The sequence below is a fragment of the Gavia stellata genome, chromosome 8 (genome assembly GCF_030936135.1).
Source record: "Gavia stellata isolate bGavSte3 chromosome 8, bGavSte3.hap2, whole genome shotgun sequence".
Lineage (NCBI taxonomy): Eukaryota > Metazoa > Chordata > Aves > Gaviiformes > Gaviidae > Gavia > Gavia stellata.
Genome location: NC_082601.1, coordinates 28128105 through 28147006, shown reverse-complemented (window position 1 = coordinate 28147006; position 18902 = coordinate 28128105). Strand labels below are relative to the sequence as shown.

At 38.6% G+C, this 18902-nt stretch overlaps 1 protein-coding gene across 2 annotated transcripts in view; it reads left to right on the top strand.

Annotated features, from left to right (window-relative positions):
* Positions 1-18902, top strand: part of PDE1A (phosphodiesterase 1A) — a 163688-nt gene that overhangs the window by 132412 nt on the left and 12374 nt on the right. For both annotated transcript variants that reach the window (XM_059820138.1, XM_059820139.1), the window contains 5 exons: positions 4724-4825; positions 4944-5064; positions 8898-8979; positions 10566-10686; positions 12871-13055. In XM_059820138.1, coding sequence (XP_059676121.1) covers positions 4724-4825; positions 4944-5064; positions 8898-8979; positions 10566-10686; positions 12871-13055 — 611 coding nt within the window. The remainder of the gene's footprint in view (positions 1-4723; positions 4826-4943; positions 5065-8897; positions 8980-10565; positions 10687-12870; positions 13056-18902) is intronic.

The window sequence follows — 18902 nt, the reverse complement described above, 5'->3', positions numbered from 1 at the left end:
GTGTGCTCAGGTGGCCAAGAAGGCCAACAGCATCCTGGCCTGTATCAGAAATAGTGTGGCCAGCAGGAGTAGGGAAGTGATTGTCCCTTTGTACTCGGTGCTGGTGAGGCTGCACCTCGACTACTGTGTTCAGTTTTGGGCCCCTCCCTACAAGAAGGACACTGAGGTGCTGGAGCGTGTCCAGAGAAGGGCGATGAAGCTGGTGAGGGGTCTGGAGCTCCAGTCTTATGAGGAGCAGCTGAGGGAACTGGGGTTGTTCAGTCTGCAGAAGAGGAGGCTGAGGGGAGACCTCATCGCTCTCTACAACTACGTGAAAGGGAGTTGCAGAGAGGTGGGTGTTGGTCTCTTCTCCCAAATGACTAGCAACAGGACAAGAGGAATGGCCTCAAGTTGTGCCAGGGGAGGTTTAGGCTGGATATTAGGAAAAATTTCTTTACTGAGAGAGTGGTGAAACATTGGAACAGGCTGCCCGGGGAGGTGGTGAAGTCACCATCGCTGGAGGTGTTCAAGGAACATGTGGACGTGGCATTGCGGGACATGGTTTAATGGGCATGGTGGTGTTGGGTTGATGGTTGGACTCGATGATCTTACAGGTCTTTTCCAACCTTAGTGATTCTGTGATTCTGTGAGAGGGAGGAAGGTGATAGTCTTCACATTTCTGAAGCACAATCTTCTCTGTATAGATTGCTTGGTCTGGTCTTCCCACAGTTCTTTTTCTTTGTATTATGGACCCTTTTCTCTAACTTCTGTTGCATTTCATTTCTCCGTGGTTTTTGAACCTGTGATAAACTACCACGTTCCTTCAGAAGCTGCTCAATCACAGACTAGGTGTGTTTGCACTTGCTTTTCAATCTGCTCTCACTGTAACCCAGTTTGGATTTCCTGGAGGATTTTATTTTGGTTTTGCGAATTTTGTTTGTATACAGTGCCTGCACGATCCAGTCCACTATTATATGCAGCCAGTTTGAAGTTGGTGATATTTGGCAATCAGAGAAAGTAGAATTCGTGGTCTCTTGTTGGGGCTATTCAGTACAACTTAGAAGAGATGTGTGAACTGACTAATTAGCTCAAGCAACTAAACGAGGACACTCACTTCCATGTTATGTCACTTAGCTAGGCAATTACAGTCTGTACTTTCAAACAAACTGCTAACTTCCAAAGTGCCAGTCTGAGAACCTGCACAATCTGTTGAAGTCTGATACTTAATTTAGAGGGTCAGTCATGGAAATTATGGTTTCCTGGTATTCATTTCTAATATCCAAAAATACCTGTTACCCTGTCATCAGATACAGTTGTTCATTGGTGCAATGATAGATCTGTTAGCCACTTAAAAGAAGCTCTTCAATTTTCTAATTATTACTAGAGTGAACTTCTTGGTTCTATACTGAAATTCATGCTGCTAGACTAACAGTTTTGAAGTTTGCACTGAATCCAATTGGCAGCAAATTGAAATTATAATTTGTTCAACTTTTTAATATACTTCCTGGCCCTGATTAATTTCTTGACTACTGTCAGATCTGTTTTCTTGAGTTGCAGCAATTTCATTTTTTAAAAATTTAATACCCCTGCCTATTTAAACTGTGGTTCCGCTAATTATTTCAGCAAGATGAAGTAAAATGACTGAGAATGACTTTATAGTAATACAGTTTCTTTTCTGCACGTTAACATTAAGATGATAAATGCACTAATAAACTGTCACTTTCAATTAAGTTTAAAATATAGGGTTTGGGTCTGAGCAGGGAAACACTGCCAGCATTCTGATGAGGATGTCCTTTGTGGATAATAGTCTATGGATTCATAGTCTTTTCTCACCCTTTTCTCAACTCTGAAAATACATTCCAGGCTTCCATACTGTCTTGTTTCTCTCACTTAGCACCCCTAAATAACTAAAGAAGGATCTCTTTTTGTCCCCTTTCTCCTTTGATTTACCAGGCTTCTGGTGTTCTAGCACCCCATGTTTTATGTCAACAGTTATAGGTGGTCAGGTGGTATTAATGTCTCAAACCATTCCTGTCATAAGGCATATGTTGATATATTGCCTGATTATATAAAAAAGACTAAAAACCAATATGCATTATATACAATGTGTAATGAACAGCTTTTCTTTCACAACTTCCCTTGGGAATCTTCTGTCTGAGGAAAGCAGGATTGCTGTAACTTGCAACATGAACCTTATGTCTTCAGTTCCCAATTTGCTTTTGCTCATCTTAGCCTATTCCTGCATTTTCTCATTAGTTTCCTGCTGACTAAATGTCTTTGTCATGGACAAAGCTAGGTAAAGCTGGTTTCTGTTTATTGGTTAACTACTTTTCCAAGAAATTCATGTGCCACACCTTGGCTCTTGTTTATTACAGCATTATTCATGTAATTTTTTCACATCATCTTGCATCTATTTTTTTTACAGTATCCTATCCATAGGACATATGGATATAGGAGGGTTAAGAAAGGATGGCAGCACAGGACATGACAGTTTACTTAAGAAAGGTGGAGATTGTATACTCCAACCCAGTAATCTTCGAATTGTGAGCCCCAAAAAACCGCTATGTGCTGTACGTGAATATGGTTATCACTTCCCATCATAGAACTGAAGATGGCAACACCTGCATATCTTTTTGCCTTGGTAGCATGAGCAACGCTAACTGTATTATGCCAAAGCCTGTAGCTGTGGACTGCCTGATGAAGTGGGCAGAGATTTCTGTCTAGGAGTTACCTATGAGACCAGCTGACGTTTCCTTCAGTATGGAAGTTGAGAGGGTCTTTTTTCTCTGGGAAATGTTTTGGGAATGGTTTAAGTCCAAGAGTAATCTTCTGTGCAATGGTAGTAGCATTCATAGCTCTCGTAAAGCTTTATTTAACGTTTCCCTGTCACTTCTGAATTTTCCATCTCTCTGTTGATGATGGATGGCAGCGCAGGCAAGAAACAACCACAGGCTGTAGGTGGAGAGCCTCTCCTTTGCTGTTAAGCAGCTTTTTAGTGGCCTGAAATCTTCACAAATGTGTGAGGAGGACAGTGCTACATTGTTTGATCCTTACTCAGGTGGTGGAGGTAAGAATTAGGGTTTGTCTCCTGCCATCGCTGTGTGAATCTACTGGAAGCAGTGTTTTGCTTTCTGTCTGTCTTGTGTAGTAAGGGTGGGCTTATTTCTGATTACTCTTAAAAGTTCAGACACGGAAAGTTCCTAGGAAAATCTCCCATAGAAAGGGGAAGTGATAACTATTTCAGTCTTACAAACAACAGGGTTGAACAATGCAGAGCCCTCAGTTTTCATGCAGTGTTAGCTGTTCTTTTTTTTCTTCCCTTTTTTTTTTTTTTAATGGTTTGGCTGTGTTTGAAGGGTACAGTTTCAAAGCAATGTGGAGGAGGAACAGTTGGGATGCAAATTAATTAATATCTTATTATGAGGTCAGATAAGGTAAGACATTTTCTAAACACAAGTAGCTATGTCACATATTATTGAGAGGAAGTGAGAGGACTGAGTCTGTATCCAGTTACATCAAAGCAAATCAGGAATAAATACACAAAAATCAATGAGGAGTGTCAGCTTAAATATGCAATTAGTTTGGCTCAAAAGTAGTCTTGATAGTTTTTATAACAAACTATTCTAGCAGCCCTAAAGAAAACTGCAATTTACCTCTTTAAAACATAGTCCTTTGAAAAAAATGCATTGTTAAATAAATCAAAGATATGAATACAATATGAAAGATCAGTGAGAATGACTAAAGTAGGATTCTACTGTTGTAATTGATACTTGGACATCCTGAAGATTCGGAGTGTGCTCATGAAGATGTATGCTACATAATCAAAGATTTAATGTGGTGAACTGTCCTCGATATACATCTAAGCAACACTCTTGCACATAAATCCTCCTCGGCCATTTAAAAAGCATGTAAATAAAGACCCAGTAGACTCCTACATGGTCTATATACACTCCTTCTACATTGAGGAAACAGAATTTTCCAAATCACTAATTATTTTTGACAAAATTAATGTATTTTCATATACAATGATAATTAATACACTTTCTTACATGAATTATGTTTTACTATTTTCATATCCGTTTCATAGAAAGCTGATGAACAAGCCAACATCTCTGACCATAATACCAGGAGATCGTTAAACTATAAATCCTGAACTTGTTCTGATTCATGAAATAGGCATTAAGGTATTTTTGAGATGAAGGGTAGTTTGTCATTATGTTCATATATTGGTATAATGTTGATAGTGTTTCACATGTAATACCTCTTGCTCTTCTGGGTGTTTCCACAGCCTTCTTCCTAGGTTTAGTGTTACGCCTGCTCTGCACTAATATGAGGACAGTAATAAAAGACACATATATATATATGTACCCTGTTGTGTGGTGGTAAGCCCAGAGACCAACTGGTTTTTTGAATACTCTACGGTTGGAAAAATAAGGAAAGACTTATAATGGGTAACAGAACTGCATGTAATTTTAGTTTATACACTAGAAAAGAGGAATTACAAAACAGTGTGACTCTGAAATAAAGATTGCAGAGTGCATTTTCTGAAGTACATTGCTTTCACAGAATCCCTTTAGGATACAACGTTCAGGTTGTTAATAATTTATTTAAATGTTTTTTAAACCATAATAAAACCCGTGATGTTGGTTAGAAAGTTATAAATTAACAAGTACTGCTTAAACAAATGTACCATACATAGAATAAATGAATTGTAATCAGTCATTTTACTTTTAATTATTCTTAGGGAGTTGCGTAGCTTGGTCATTGAGATGGTCTTGTCTACAGATATGTCAGGTCATTTTCAACAAATTAAAACGATGCGACATACTCTACAGCAGACAGAGGGGTAAGTTATTTTCCATTCTGTTCATTATCTATAGTCTTTCAATGAGCTCATGTACAAGAAAGAATTTAAATAGTTGCTTTTGTTTTGAGATAATTGGAGCATGTCCTTGAATTGACAGGGTAGACAAAGCCAAAGCCATGTCTTTGATTCTACATGCAGCAGACATAAGCCATCCAGCAAAATCCTGGGAACTGCACTACCGGTGGACCATGGCCCTGATGGAAGAATTTTTTCGACAGGTGCCATTTTTAAAATCTTTTAATAAATCTAGTTCAAGAAGCAATGGTTACACAATTAAATCTTTTCATAAGTCTGCCAGCAAGGATGGTGTTGGTTGTGATTGACAAGCATAGTCAGTAGTATATATTCCTTACTCTTCATACATACCACTGACATTAATTCAACTTATCTGTGCGTGAATAAGACGAAATTGTTATAGCTCTATATCTATTTCAGCTGATACCAGGATTCTGAGTGTTGCAGCATTTTTTTTCTTTCAATAATAATATAACTTGTCAAGCTGTTTTCATTCTGTAGACAGAGATTTATATATGCTTTGAGTTTAAAACGAAGCACCAGCAGGGTAGGATGAGGGACTTGAAAATAGGCAGAATTCATGTTCAGCAAAGAAGGCAAAAAGTTTTCTCCATTTCACATTTCAGATAGCCTTCCCATTTCTTTTCTGTGCCAGTGCTTGCCATGCATATGCCACATAGATCTGAAGGTTTTGCTTTCATAACAGCCTGATCCAAAGCCAGAGGTTTAGACAGTACCATCCTGTTAACGCTGTGGGCATATATCCTAACACAAAAATGAAGACATACCTTTATGAAAGTCTTTTCATTTCTATGAGATACTGAATTCAAAGAGAAAGCCCAGTAGTTGTTGATGTCACTGCTGCCATTTTTTTACTCACAGCAGGTGAAAAAAAACATTTCTCCAATCAGGGAATACTGTCCCTGTAATGAATATTTGTGACCATGCACATTTTAAACATAACAGTTACTGAAGTACAATTGATAACCAAAATACAGCTTAGGTATTACACAGTTTCTACAGTTACACACAGGTTTTAAAAATGGTTAATACAGATAACAGAACAATGTATGTCTTGCTTATCTTGATTGTTGTTATTTTGCTATACGCTGACATTTTCAAATCAGATGGGTCACACTGGAAAAAGGGATCAGAGAATAAAAAAGTCATTATGATAAACCATGAGGTGGTTAGGCCCATCTGCCCTAGAAGGTTCTTGCTCCATTCCTAGAGGTTCTTTATACAAATTCTCCAGAGGGAGCATTGGGACATCCTTGACTTTGGGCTTTGCACTGGGGAGACAGATTGGAGAGTTGGTGCCTTAATCTAAATAATGAACAGACTAAGTTTTGTGGAAATACTGAGTAGAGTCATGAGTTTGTGTCTGCTTCTGTAAATGGAAATGATGAGGATTTTGAACTTGAGAGGAAAAAGGAGGAACAGATTACCCCTGATATATATTACTTGAAAAGGTCAGAAATGACCAACTGTAAAAACATCTTAGACACGGAGAGGCAGACTAGACAGAGCCCATGGGACAGTGAGGCAATGTGTCCAGTCAAGTGAATGTAGCATTAGCAATAAACAGTACCACACTGGTCGTTGAGTGCATAGGATCAGCTAATGTTTTAGTTATTCCTTTAGCCTTTCATTAGAAGAAGTAACTGGACCCCAAATAAGCTCCTCAAAGACTTGAGAAGGCATTTAGCAATAGAATCAAATCACCATATATGTATTTCTGCAACTGAGCAGTATGAATTGTGAAAGTCTGTCAGGCTGTAGAGGAGTGTGCAAGGAACTGAATCCCTCTTTATACATACTACTAAGAACAGCATATGTGGAGTAGTTCCAACACATTTAACGTGTGATGAAGTAACTGTACATAAATAAGTGCACTGAGCAGTGCAGACACAGTAGGTTTCCTGCTTCCTAGATGCACTGGCTTGGTTGTGCATCCTCTGGTCTGTTGATCTGAGTGTGTGTGATGGAAATTGCTGCAATTTCCAAATCTCTGTCAGCCAAGGTGAAGTAGGCCAAATGTGTACAAAACCCACTAATTCCTCCTCTTCTTTTCTTTAAAAATAGTAATTCAACTACTCTACTGCCTTACAGGAAAAAGCAGCAGAGCCTGAAACTGCTGATGCAAAACCAATGCTTTAACAGTCAGCTTTCAAAGTAGTAAGCACCAGCAAAAAATGAACATTCAAGTAGACAAAAACTTTGTTAACTGCAGCTAACAGTTAAAATACGTGCCACTGTTAACTTCAGGGAAAAAGCCAAACAGCGCTTTAAGTTTAAAAGCAACAACTACAGAAAGTGTGTCATAATGCCAAGGAAAATCTGAGCTACTTGTTTAAAATAGAAGTACACCCACCCATTACAAAACTTTAAAAATAAAGAAATACATAGTTCAAGTCACTCAAAGAAGTATCACAGCTTCTATAGCATTTGGCTCTCAGTCTGAATAGATCCAAAAGCACAAAAAGATAATTTGTCCAGTGAGGTTTTTTATTTTTTTCTTTTAAATCTCACGAAATTCTAATGATCAATTTAAATATCAATGTTGTCTCCATTATTACAATTTACAATAGACTTAGACTTGTATGACATTTATTAATTATGTATTATATTAATTGCAAATTAATTCATAATTAGGATAAAGAGCTACTTGAACACATTAAAAAATTCAAACTGATTCTTTGCTAGTGTGGAATTTTCTCTTTTTTAATACCCAGTTAAGGGAAGATTACAAAACTAATATTGCTTTAGAAATCCGGTATTCAGCGATGGCTGAAATTGTTAGAACCACTCCAGTTTATATTATATCACAATCTGGCTCCTGCATTTACAGGGAGACACCACTAGCACTGTTCCTAGTAGTAAGCGTTCATGTATTCTTCTGCACTCTGAAGTCAAATTATGAACACTTGGGCATAAAATTTAAAGGCCATAGTGATAAAACTCTCCACTTCCACATGAAACACAATCTGTGAGCTACATCTGTTCCTGTGGCTGAAGTGGTTTTATTGGTATTATAGTTCTAAACTTTTCCCAAACCTAGTTCAATGATGTATGATAAAAAGACTAAGCAAGGTTGATACTGCCCCCCTCATCCATCAGCTTCTGATGAGATTTTTGGGAAAACATTTATGTACTGCTCCCCACTGATGATCATGAAACAGCACTCTCCATGGCTAATGTAATATGTAGAAGCATTTTCCTCGAAAGACTAAGTTTTCCTATATGTACAATGTCAGTGCTTCTGAGGGCCAGCAACACAAATTTGTCCAGCAACACAAATTATAGCTTCCTTTGAAAGATGTCTCTTCAGGGTTTTTTTTGGCACCACTAGACTTTCTTTTTGAGCTTTTGCAAGTCAGTTGGTCTACCATGCTGAACATGGAGATGACACCCCCATGTCTGTTAAGACTGTTATGACAAAAAAACTCTTTTAATGTGTTAGGTGTTGAAATATTTTCAGAACTAGGTTTGTACAAGTCATCTCAGTAATGAAATTGAGCTTGTGCTTTTTTATGGCTTCAGCAGCAGAGAGACATGCCTGCTAGTGACAATGAGTTCTAGTCAGATTATGCCCTTGACCTGTGTAAATCCATTGAAGAAATTTTACATGTTGAATAAACCAATGTAATAGAAGGAAACACTTGGCGTTTGGCATACTATTACAAACAAGTCTAAATATCTCCAATCCATTACATCTGGGATCATCAGGAGTAAACTGAATATTGAAGGACTTCATATATATTAAATCTCATTGGCAGATGCCTTGCTCTTGAGGAGAACTTGCTTGCAATAAGTTCCTTTATATAAAAATTGTCAAATGTAAGTTAGAATTTTGACTTTTACTGTTCCTGAAAACTTAAAGATAAATAATGAGGGGTTTTTTGCCTGTGGCTTGTTTTTTTTTATAAGTGAACAAAGTAATCTGTTGAATAAATACTAAAAATGTTCAGATTCCTTTGTCTCTGTGTCCTTCTATCAAATATGTGCTTATAATATGAAACGTTGTTGTTGGCAGGGAGACAAGGAGGCTGCTTTAGGTCTTCAGTTTTCCCCACTCTGTGACCGCAAGTCTACTTTGGTAGCTCAGTCCCAAATAGGTAATGGCAAGTTGTGTTTTTCTTTTTCTTGTATGTTTAGGAGCATGTAAAATCATGTGAACATTTCTTATATGCATTTTGAATTTTAAATGTTCCAAATGCTATCATATAGAAGGTATTTCTTTGCACCTATCTGTTCACCAAACTCATATGCTCTTACAGCAGAAATGCGCTGGTCTCAAAACAACATGAAGTTATTTCAGCACATGTGATGCCACGGAGGGTTAGGAGAGGGATTAACCAAAGTACTGGACATGAGCCCAACTTTTACTGTACATGCTTTAGAGTTTGGTAGATCATGTCCTCAGACAGAATGACCCTTGCTCAAGAGCTCACAGGTCTGTCTCTACTACAATCTGAAAGCCTGGTACCATTTTGTAGATGCATCTCAACTTAAAGCTAATTCATACATCAGATCTCTGGACTGCAGTTAAGACTGTCAGTGTGGCAGGGTCAAACTACAAAGGGTCAAACCTCCTTGGGTTCACAAGGACCACTGCATTCTGTTCCCATCAATCCTAATTGCATTTTGGTCAACAGTGGCCAAACTTCAGCTTCCTATTTTCAGAAATGCAGGTCTTAGCTCTCTTTATCCCTGTTTCCATCAGCAATAATAAGGAGATAAACATTGGTAAAGCTCACTGGGGCTAGTTACAAGGAGATACCCTAGAAGCATACTGAGTAAAGCAGTATGTCCTACCAACAGCTGTACCTTTTATGTGAGTGAACACAGTAGCCAGGGCGAGATTCTGTAGGTGACAGTGTCTTATCCTTGAACTGAAGCATGTCATCCTGTCTGACGTTGTCCCTCAAAATGACCTTTCATTCCATTTCACTGGGACTTGAAAGGCAACGTACTTGAGCATCATACCTACTGCAGGAGGGAAGCTGTATCTTAGGCTGAAGCACTGTGCTGCGTTGCACGGTTAGAGTATGAAGACATGTGGAAATCCATTGCTAGCTCATGTTTTAGCTTTTTTTTTTTTTCCCTGTTAAGTGCTCAGCAGAGAATAATGCTTCATTCTCTCACTGTGTCATTACATACCTTGATGAGCACTTTAAAATGTAAAAGACATTGTTCAGAGCTGACATCTCAGAACTGTGGGATGAATGCTGTCTCCTAAGGATATTACTTGTTCTCTTCACTGATTTGACAGAACACTCCTACACACTGTGAAATAACACTTTACCTCCACAGAATAATAAACAGCAGTTTGAAATACTAACTTCTTGGCAAGAAGATCTGAATGGTAAAAGAGACAATATGACTTCTAGCCCCTTGGCTTAACTGTAGCTTCCCTTCATTCAATAATTAATATTTATTTCAAAAGGTTGTGTGTTCTGCAGTGCATAAAATTTACAAGACAAAGGAATGAAAAGCTATAATTATTAATATCTAGTTATATCTGTACAGCTTCAGGTGTTTCTGGTTTTAGTTGTGCTTTTTTCCTCAAGATTATACTAGTGGTATGTAGTATGTTGAATCGGGACTACAGTCAGAAAATCAGCCTGATATAAAGTATTTCTTTTTAGATTTGAGAGCTGTGAAAACATAAAATCTGATTTTCTCTCTTTTTCTTCTTTAGGTTTCATTGATTTCATAGTAGAACCAACATTTTCTCTTCTTACGGACTCAATGGAGAAAATTGTTATGCCTCTTATAGAGGAAGCGTCAAAATCTGAAAGTCCTGCATTTGGGACACCCAGGTATGAATGCACTGCTTAGTTATTGAACTAACATAAACTAACATAATAATGTCGTTCTCAGAATTAGCACAATTATTTTAACAGTTGGAAAAGTAACATAAAGAGCTGTACAGTATTGCCACCATGTGGTGCTATGTTGTATTGCAATATGCTATTACTGTGGACGGTCGTGCATATAAAAACACAAAAACACAATAACAAGCAGAATACACACGTACAAAATATGAAGTTGATTTTCTACAGCATATCTAACAACAATTTTTTTCCTTTGACTATAATCTTTGCAATAGATTATTGAAGTTCCTAGTTGTCTTATCGTGAGCCATTTTCAGTATAATTTTAATAGGCAGTACCAAAAGTCATTCTTTGCTTTCTGGGACACAGTTGGAAGTGGAGGTGGTGAAGGTGGTTTCAGGTTTTTTTCTGGTTTTTATTACACTGTAGGTCACTTTTCCTTCTTCACCTTTCCATTTTAGTATTATTTGATATATACACTTGAGACACAACTGATTCCACTTATATTCCACTTGAGAGATCTAAATACAGCATAAGTGAGATGCAGGGGGGTTTGCCCATCAAGCTCCTGATTTTTGCATCATGACAGAAGTTGTCTACAAAACAAACTGGCTATGACAGACAATGTTACCTGAGTGACTCCACGCTGAAAGCATCGTTCAATAACCAGATGCTGCTTTTACAAATGTTGCCTCTGTTACCACATTTTTTTCATTTTAAAACTGTAATTTGAGCTTTCATTGAGGCTACTAATATGATAACTGCAGGGCAATTCTTCATTTGCTGTCCATTAGTTAGATTGTAATAACAAAATTATGAACCTAGCTGTTCTCTGATCATGAGTTTACTCTACAGGTACTTCAGTTACTAGAATCAAGTAGAAGTTACTAGCAGTAGGTATTCATGGCAGTGTTCTTAGTGTTTTGGGAAACAGTGCTGAACTAAGGCATTATTGATAACAAACTTGTTTACCTACTCATTTCTTCACAAATGAGTGATTAGCAGCTGCAAATGATTAGTAGCTCCAGGTTTCATTTTCGGTTGATGTTCATGACTGAGTGGTAGATGAACAAAGGCTTATGATCAGCAAAGTTTCCTCGTGTAAGGTGGAGGATAAAGGGAATTTTTCTTGGTAAGGAATCAAGAGCTACACTTACGAAGAGAGTGGAGAGCCTATAGCATGATACGGAAATACCTGAGCCAGCAGAGTTGCACAAACACTACTGGGCGGATGCCATGAGTATATGGTGTGACATTCACTGTGTGCCTGGAAAACATTAGAATTATAGCTTACTCTTTCCATTCTATCCCATTCAACATCTCTGGAGCACACGGAAATTACAGTTAACTCTTCTTGCACAGTTCTCGCTTTTACGTTCACTGCAACTATATTTTCTGATTAATGGCAATCAATTCGTATGCATATTAACATATATCTTTGGTTCCAATGAGACAAACTATACAGCATAATTGAGTAAATAAAACTTGGTATGACATGATTACCTGTACAAGGCCAGAAATAGGTCTGATTTTTTTAATGCTAAGAAAAAAAGATAGTTCATTCTTTTTTTTCCCACCTTTACATGTATCTGCATATTCACATACAAATAATCAATTTGACTTCTACCTTACCTTACGTGTAAGGTAGCTACAGTGGCTCTTAAGTGGATTTTAAAGGCACTGTGCTAAATCCTGCTTTGACTACACTTGAACACATGTACCTTGAAGAGAATTTTCAGCTGAAGCTGGACTTACTTACCTGGCATATACTTTTGTGTCTTGCGTTTTTCAAATGGGCCGACAAATAACAATCAGACATCTTTCCTGTGAGCCCCAAAGATACCCTTCACTGTTCAAAAACACAGTTAATAAGCTGCTCCGAAATGGCTACATAAACATTCTTTCAAGAAACAACTTACAAGTAATATATTTTCAGTTGTCACCTTTTTTTCAAGAATTCCCTGGAAAAAGGTCGGTAAGAATTGGTCCCAGGTTACAGCTTCATTAGTTGAAGAAATGTCTTGTATCTTAGGCACTCCTTGGTGAAAACTATTGTTTCGAGTTAGTGATTGCATGTAGGTCCTAAGGAATTTGATTCAAATTAACAGCTTGTGTATTATTAAAATTGCCTGAATGTGTTCATAATTTAGGGGTTTTTCCCTTCTGCAGCCAAAATAGTTTGGGAGCAGTAAGCAATGCTGAAGCACAAAGACGGCCCAGTTTTAAAAGTACAAGTGATGGAGGGACTCACACAGAAAATTCTCTAGCAACTGTAGACCTAACGAGCTTTAAGGACAACTTGATGAAGATCATTCAAGCAAACAAAGAAAGATGGAAAGAATTAGCAGTAGAAGGTATGACATACTAAGGTGGAATGTTTTTATAGGTTACTCCCCAAGATCTCCCCTACTTTAGTTTTTTAATTTCCTTCAACCTATAAAAATACGTAGTTGTCTTGTATTCATATATTTTATGTCTTAATGTTTGTTTAGATGGTCCTGTTTTGCTCTCCCAGGAGGTATAAAGAGATGTAGGTGGTCAGGGGATGAGAGGAAACCTTATAGCCTGTACAATAAGGCTCTGTGCTGCTCAGGTTATCTTTAGAGGTCTGGTTTAGAAATGTGCGTTCTTGCACATTTAATCATAACTGATACTGACATCTGCTTTAAATGTCAAAATCAACAATTCAAAGTAGTATGTGCTGAGACATTTCTTAATGTAAAAGTTGTACTTTGCTGATAGAAATGCTATTTGTTCCCCACTGTATGGAACAAAATTCTGTATTGCAGGCTTCTTGGGACTATGCCGGAGGCAATTATTTAAATGACTCAGTGGATCTAAAGATTTGGGCAATCACAGCATGCATTAGACCTAAACAAGGCAAAAAGTGACTCTTCATTTGCCAGTTGATAATTAATAAAGCCAAACCTGCATCAAGCATCTTAGTTCATAAGCCATACCTGAAAATTGTCTGGGGTTACAATTGTCTGAGTGAAATGATATCTGATAATTGTTGAACACAGTTTATAACTTTGGTCCAGGTTAAGTGAATGACATTTGGGAATATTTTGACCACAGTCTGTGTTGTTTCTGAGTAAGCACTTGGAATATTTCAGTATAGCGTTTCACTGCTGGGACTGGTCTTGCTGTACATGACCTGATACTGACTGCAGTGAATGGTATCCTGGAACCCAGTGCCAACCTTGTCTTTCATCCCACCATCCAAAGCAGCATCTTTTTTTTCAAATAGGTGTCAGACAAGAAAGAAAAATACTGCTAGGCAGTGCTAAAATCTCATTTAGTGCTAAAATCTCATTTAGTGCTAAATTGTGAATGAATATTCTCATTAAGCTTCCATAATCTATTGTGACAATGACTTGAGAGTGAGGTAGAAGGGGCAGCTGAGGAGGAGATTTAACTAATATTGTCTCTTCTTCATGAGCAGCTTCATGTGATCAATTGCCTCTTTTGGTATTGTCCAACTAATACTGACTGGTCAAAAGGACAAAGCTGCTAATTTCAATGATCAGTAGTAATAGCAGACCGTCAGGGTGCCCAAGACCACTTAGCTACAGCCTGCAGAAATCAAGCAGCCCTACATGCAAGGTCCTTTAATGTAGAAGAATGGAGAACGTGCTATCTGGAAATTTGCCATTTCCAGTTACATTTAACTAAACAGTTTGATTTTGGTACATCAGCTTGGTGGTATATTGTTTTGGAGGTGTACAGTGCTATGAAAAAGATAATTTCCCCTTAATTTCCAGTGCTTTGTAGCACTCTATAAATTACTGATAGATTTAGCCCAGTTTTAATGGACTGTTGACAGCCATTGAAAACACAAAGCTGCTCACATCAAGAGATTTAAGAATTGTTTCTCTATACAGTCAATATAAATGTGAGGCCCAGCAAGATCCAGGAAACTCTAGGCATGCTTTTTACTGTGAAAAACAGAGCTGTTTGTTAATGTTCAAGACTCTGTGGACTTTTTGAGACTGTAGTTGCCCATATTCTAGGATGCCCTTCTTTTCTTCCATAAACTTGACCAATAAAGTATGTCTAAGTATTTCCTGAACAGGGTTATGGAATTACAGTAGAATGTGCATTAGGAAAACTGACGGGTAAGTGGAAATAGCTAGTGTTGAGGCCAGAGCTTGATGAACAATACCTGCTCTGTGTGATTGTGGTTGAATCTGTTTTGCAAAACCTCTGTGAGAGCAAGGAAGAGATTTATAGAAAACTTCACCAATAAATAGACTACTTGCAGCAACATCTGCAGTTGACTGGAACACAGCATGGAGACCTTCAGGGTGCCTGGTTAGAATCCAGAGGAACGTTGTGAATAGTGGAAATACTTTTGAGTACAGATTTATATTTTGTTAGTACACAGATAGTAAGTTTTTTAATAAAAGCTGTAGCAGGATTATATAGGTTTTGTGAACGTTAAGGTATTTTCCATTCATTTTTTGCAAGCAATGTGTGGGCACTTACTTTGTATTTGGGCACTAAGGGCTGCTGGAAAAGAGGTTTTCCCTAAGTGAATGTAGCCCTCTATAGAGCACTATCTGAGATAGCACATAAGTTCCTTGTCACGTAACGGGAGAAGGAATCTACCCCAACTGGTCCAGATCAGCAGTATATCTACTCTGAAGCTGCACCCGGCAAAGGCTGAAAATCCTTAATCAGACTGTGCAGAATTAAGATCTAATAAAGAATGAAAAATACTGAAGTACATCCCCTTTCCACTTGAAATTCCTTTCAGATTGCACTCAAGTTTGACTAAGCTTGTAAGAGAATAACCTGAGACCTTGAACCTCAGGTAATTTGTTCTATCCTGTCTGGATCTCCTGTTACCTTCTCTGACTCTATTGCTTGATGAAAAGTCTTTAGGTTGCTCTGGGCATATGTATGAAGTTGTGTTTTATTCATATGTTAGCAGGAGCATGAACTGAGGGAAGAAATACCAGGGGTAAATCACTGCCAGGTGAAAGGAGTTTTGTTATTGCTACCATTATTCCTGGCTGGGTAATTTATGACAAACCGCAAAGACCTGAGTGCACTGAGAAGGTCACATGTATGAGGGCAGTATGCCATCGTAGTAAGCAGGTTGGCTGTTAGCATAGCTCTCCAAACACACTTCCTGAGCTGACTATGACAAACAGTACTTGTGCTGTTAAAAGAACCATCTGCATTCTTGTCAGTGTGCTCTGCAAACACTAGACATTGTTCCCAGATTAGCTCACAGGCTCAGGAGAAGTTGTTTCTGTAAAATGTAGTAATACAGATGCACAAGTAATATAGAGAGGAAACTAGTGACAATCCATATAATTTCCTGAGCATGACTTGAACTTGTTCCAGCTTCTCACCTTTTCAGGATAAGGCTACACAGGTAGCACTGGTTGGAAGGCAGTTCAACCAGAGGTGAGCAAGGGCTGAGGAAGATGGTCTGACTCCTATGCCTAGACAGGCCAGGGCAGGAGAGGAAGACACGCTGACAGTGCGGTTGACAGGGCAGCTTCCCTGGAGATGTAGCAGGTCCAGCTGCTGGTGCTACCCCTCCCTGAAAAGGTAGTTGCTGCTGAGACTTGATTCAGCAAGGAACAGAGTGCTTTGTTTTGGAAAGGCCTGTGTTAGTAAGGAAAGCGTTTGTCTACCTAGGCAGCTGTTTGAGAGCTTCCTTAATGGAAGGCTCACTAAATAAGATGGCTCCATTTTGCTAAAAAGGCCATGTCTTGTATAATTGATGCAGAGGAGCTCAGTGCTCAATAGCCTAAGGGTCCTCAACCTTTCGCCACTGGAGAATTAGAGGAATGTTTCTCAGGCCTTTCAGGGAATGCTGTTAACAGGGAATTACCATAATGATCAAACATCTGGGATGCTAATTTGAAAGCCTTGATGTTTAATTAATATTCCAAACCCCTAATCACTAGATAATCTGTCTTTGTTCAACTCAACACAGTGATAAAGACACCATTCCATCCTGTGCTTTCTTCAACACATTTAGGTGATGGCTGCTGCTATTTGCAATTGCGGTAGTTGTAGCAAATAGACAGTAAAGATGCTCAGATGAGTCTGAGAGGTTGTTTCATTAGAGAAAATGTTTGCTAAATGAATTTTAAGGTCTGGAAGTTATTGACCTACTGAGAAAGCTGTAAGAAACACACAAGTTGTGAAAGATTTAAATATCATGTAAGATCCTTCATGATGCAGTTCTTCTTAGAACACAGAGAAATTGTAACACAGTGATTTAATATTTTAAAAATACAATGTTTATTCCTTATGCCTACAACGTTTATTCCTTCATGCTTATTTTGTTCTATAAAAATGTTCTAAAGATTTACTAATCAAGTTGGTCAGTGGTTGGCAAGCTCAGGTACTCTTAACAGAGTAAAAGGGTATGGACTATGCTTACCATCTGTTCAGTAGATGTCATTGTAAATAAAGTTACAGGGATAAATAAGTATCATTATTTTCACTTTACAGTTGAGCAAAAAGAGGTATAGGCAGCTTAGGACACTCCCCTCACATCATATAATAACATGAGGGAATGCAGCATACAAACCAAGGGTCCAGCTGCCAGTCCAATGGGCCCATCACTGAAGCATGCTAATGTTGTTCATCTGCAGGATAATACAACAGCAGTGTTACTTGTTGTTCCCATTTTATGCTTATGTAACTCTTCTGAAGAATTAACTGTTACAGGACCTGACCAAAGGTTGCATTATTCGTATGGAAAGTGATCAGTGACAAACCTTGTCCTCAACACCTTTTGGCAGTGCACTGTGCTGCACGGCTCGAAGGTGTATGTCTGGGATGACTGACCACATTGGGATGGGATGAAAAATATGTGAGGCTGAACGAGACTCTCGCACTGTCCTATGCTTAATTTTGATAGTAAAAATTACGACTATTGCATCTTTGGAGTAGAGATCAGCTTCCCCCCCCCCCCCCCCCCCCCCCCCCCGTGGGCAGCAACTTTGAATAACAAATGTCTCTTCTGAAAGACCTCTGCATGGTACCTGCAGGCCCCCCTCGGGCACTTTCAGCCCTGCATACTTCCAGTCACAATAAGCAGAGGGTTTGGTTCCATTTTGTCTGAAAGATTTTCTCTGCAGACTCACTAATAAGAAGAGAGTAACAGCTGCTGAAATGCGAAAATCTGAGAGTGATGATCTGATAGCATGTTAATGTAATTTAGCAGCCGCTAGGAAGGGCAGGCGGTGGGAGGACGTGTGTGACAGTCACGGAAACCGACTGACAGTTTGGCACATGAAATCTACCCTAATGGACTGTTTTAATCTGCTGGAGAAAAATAAATTCAGGGGGCTAAAGGAGTCCCATCTAGGACCAGTGACAGTGATTTTAATTGCAGTGCTGAAGCATTTAGGTCATAAGCAGTTTTTGAGCTAATCTGGAACAGTGTTAAGAGCAGTAAGAAAAGGAGAATTTTTCACCGTGGTCTGAGGAAGCGCAATGAATGGGTCGAGCTAAGAGTAGTAAGAAACGTTTTGTATTGGCAGTACCTGGTAAATGACAGACTAAATAATGATAACTGAACCTGATAGTAGAACCTGTTATATATCCCCCTGGAATATACACCAGAGAGCTGGCCTGCCTCTGCACATGACGAACATAACAAACACCTTTTCCCTCTAGTAGGCTCAGAGCAGCATGTCCTTGCCTTCCCCGGATCCCAAAAGTCCCAGCATTCAAGCCCCTGTGCTTACAGCTAAACAGCAAAAGAGAAGTAAAAGGTGGAGGTAGCCACCCCAGGAAACCATAAACTCACAAATTATTTTTAAACAAATGTTTTAGTAAAAAGTTTTGATAGCTAATTAAGCCTTTGCTACTTTCTCTATATGACGTAATGCTGTGACATCAAGTGCCACTGGGTTACATGGTTTGCAGTGGTTTTATGTACTCCTATATCTGTGATGAAATTTTTGTGAGGAGTTGAAAGTGGAAGGAGTCAGTGTCTTAATAGCTCTGTGGGTTACTGCAATATATTCTTGGGTTTAAAAATGGCAGGTTGGTTGGGAAAAATCGTGGTTGTTAGAGAATTCTTGGATATGTCTTTAAACTTACTCGGGAGTCCCAGAGGCACCAGATTCAGTCCTCTTTTTCTGCACAGTTTTGATGCTTATTGCTGGTCTCTTCCTCTTCTATTTAAAATGGCTGATGTGAGAACATGTCTATTAGAAAGG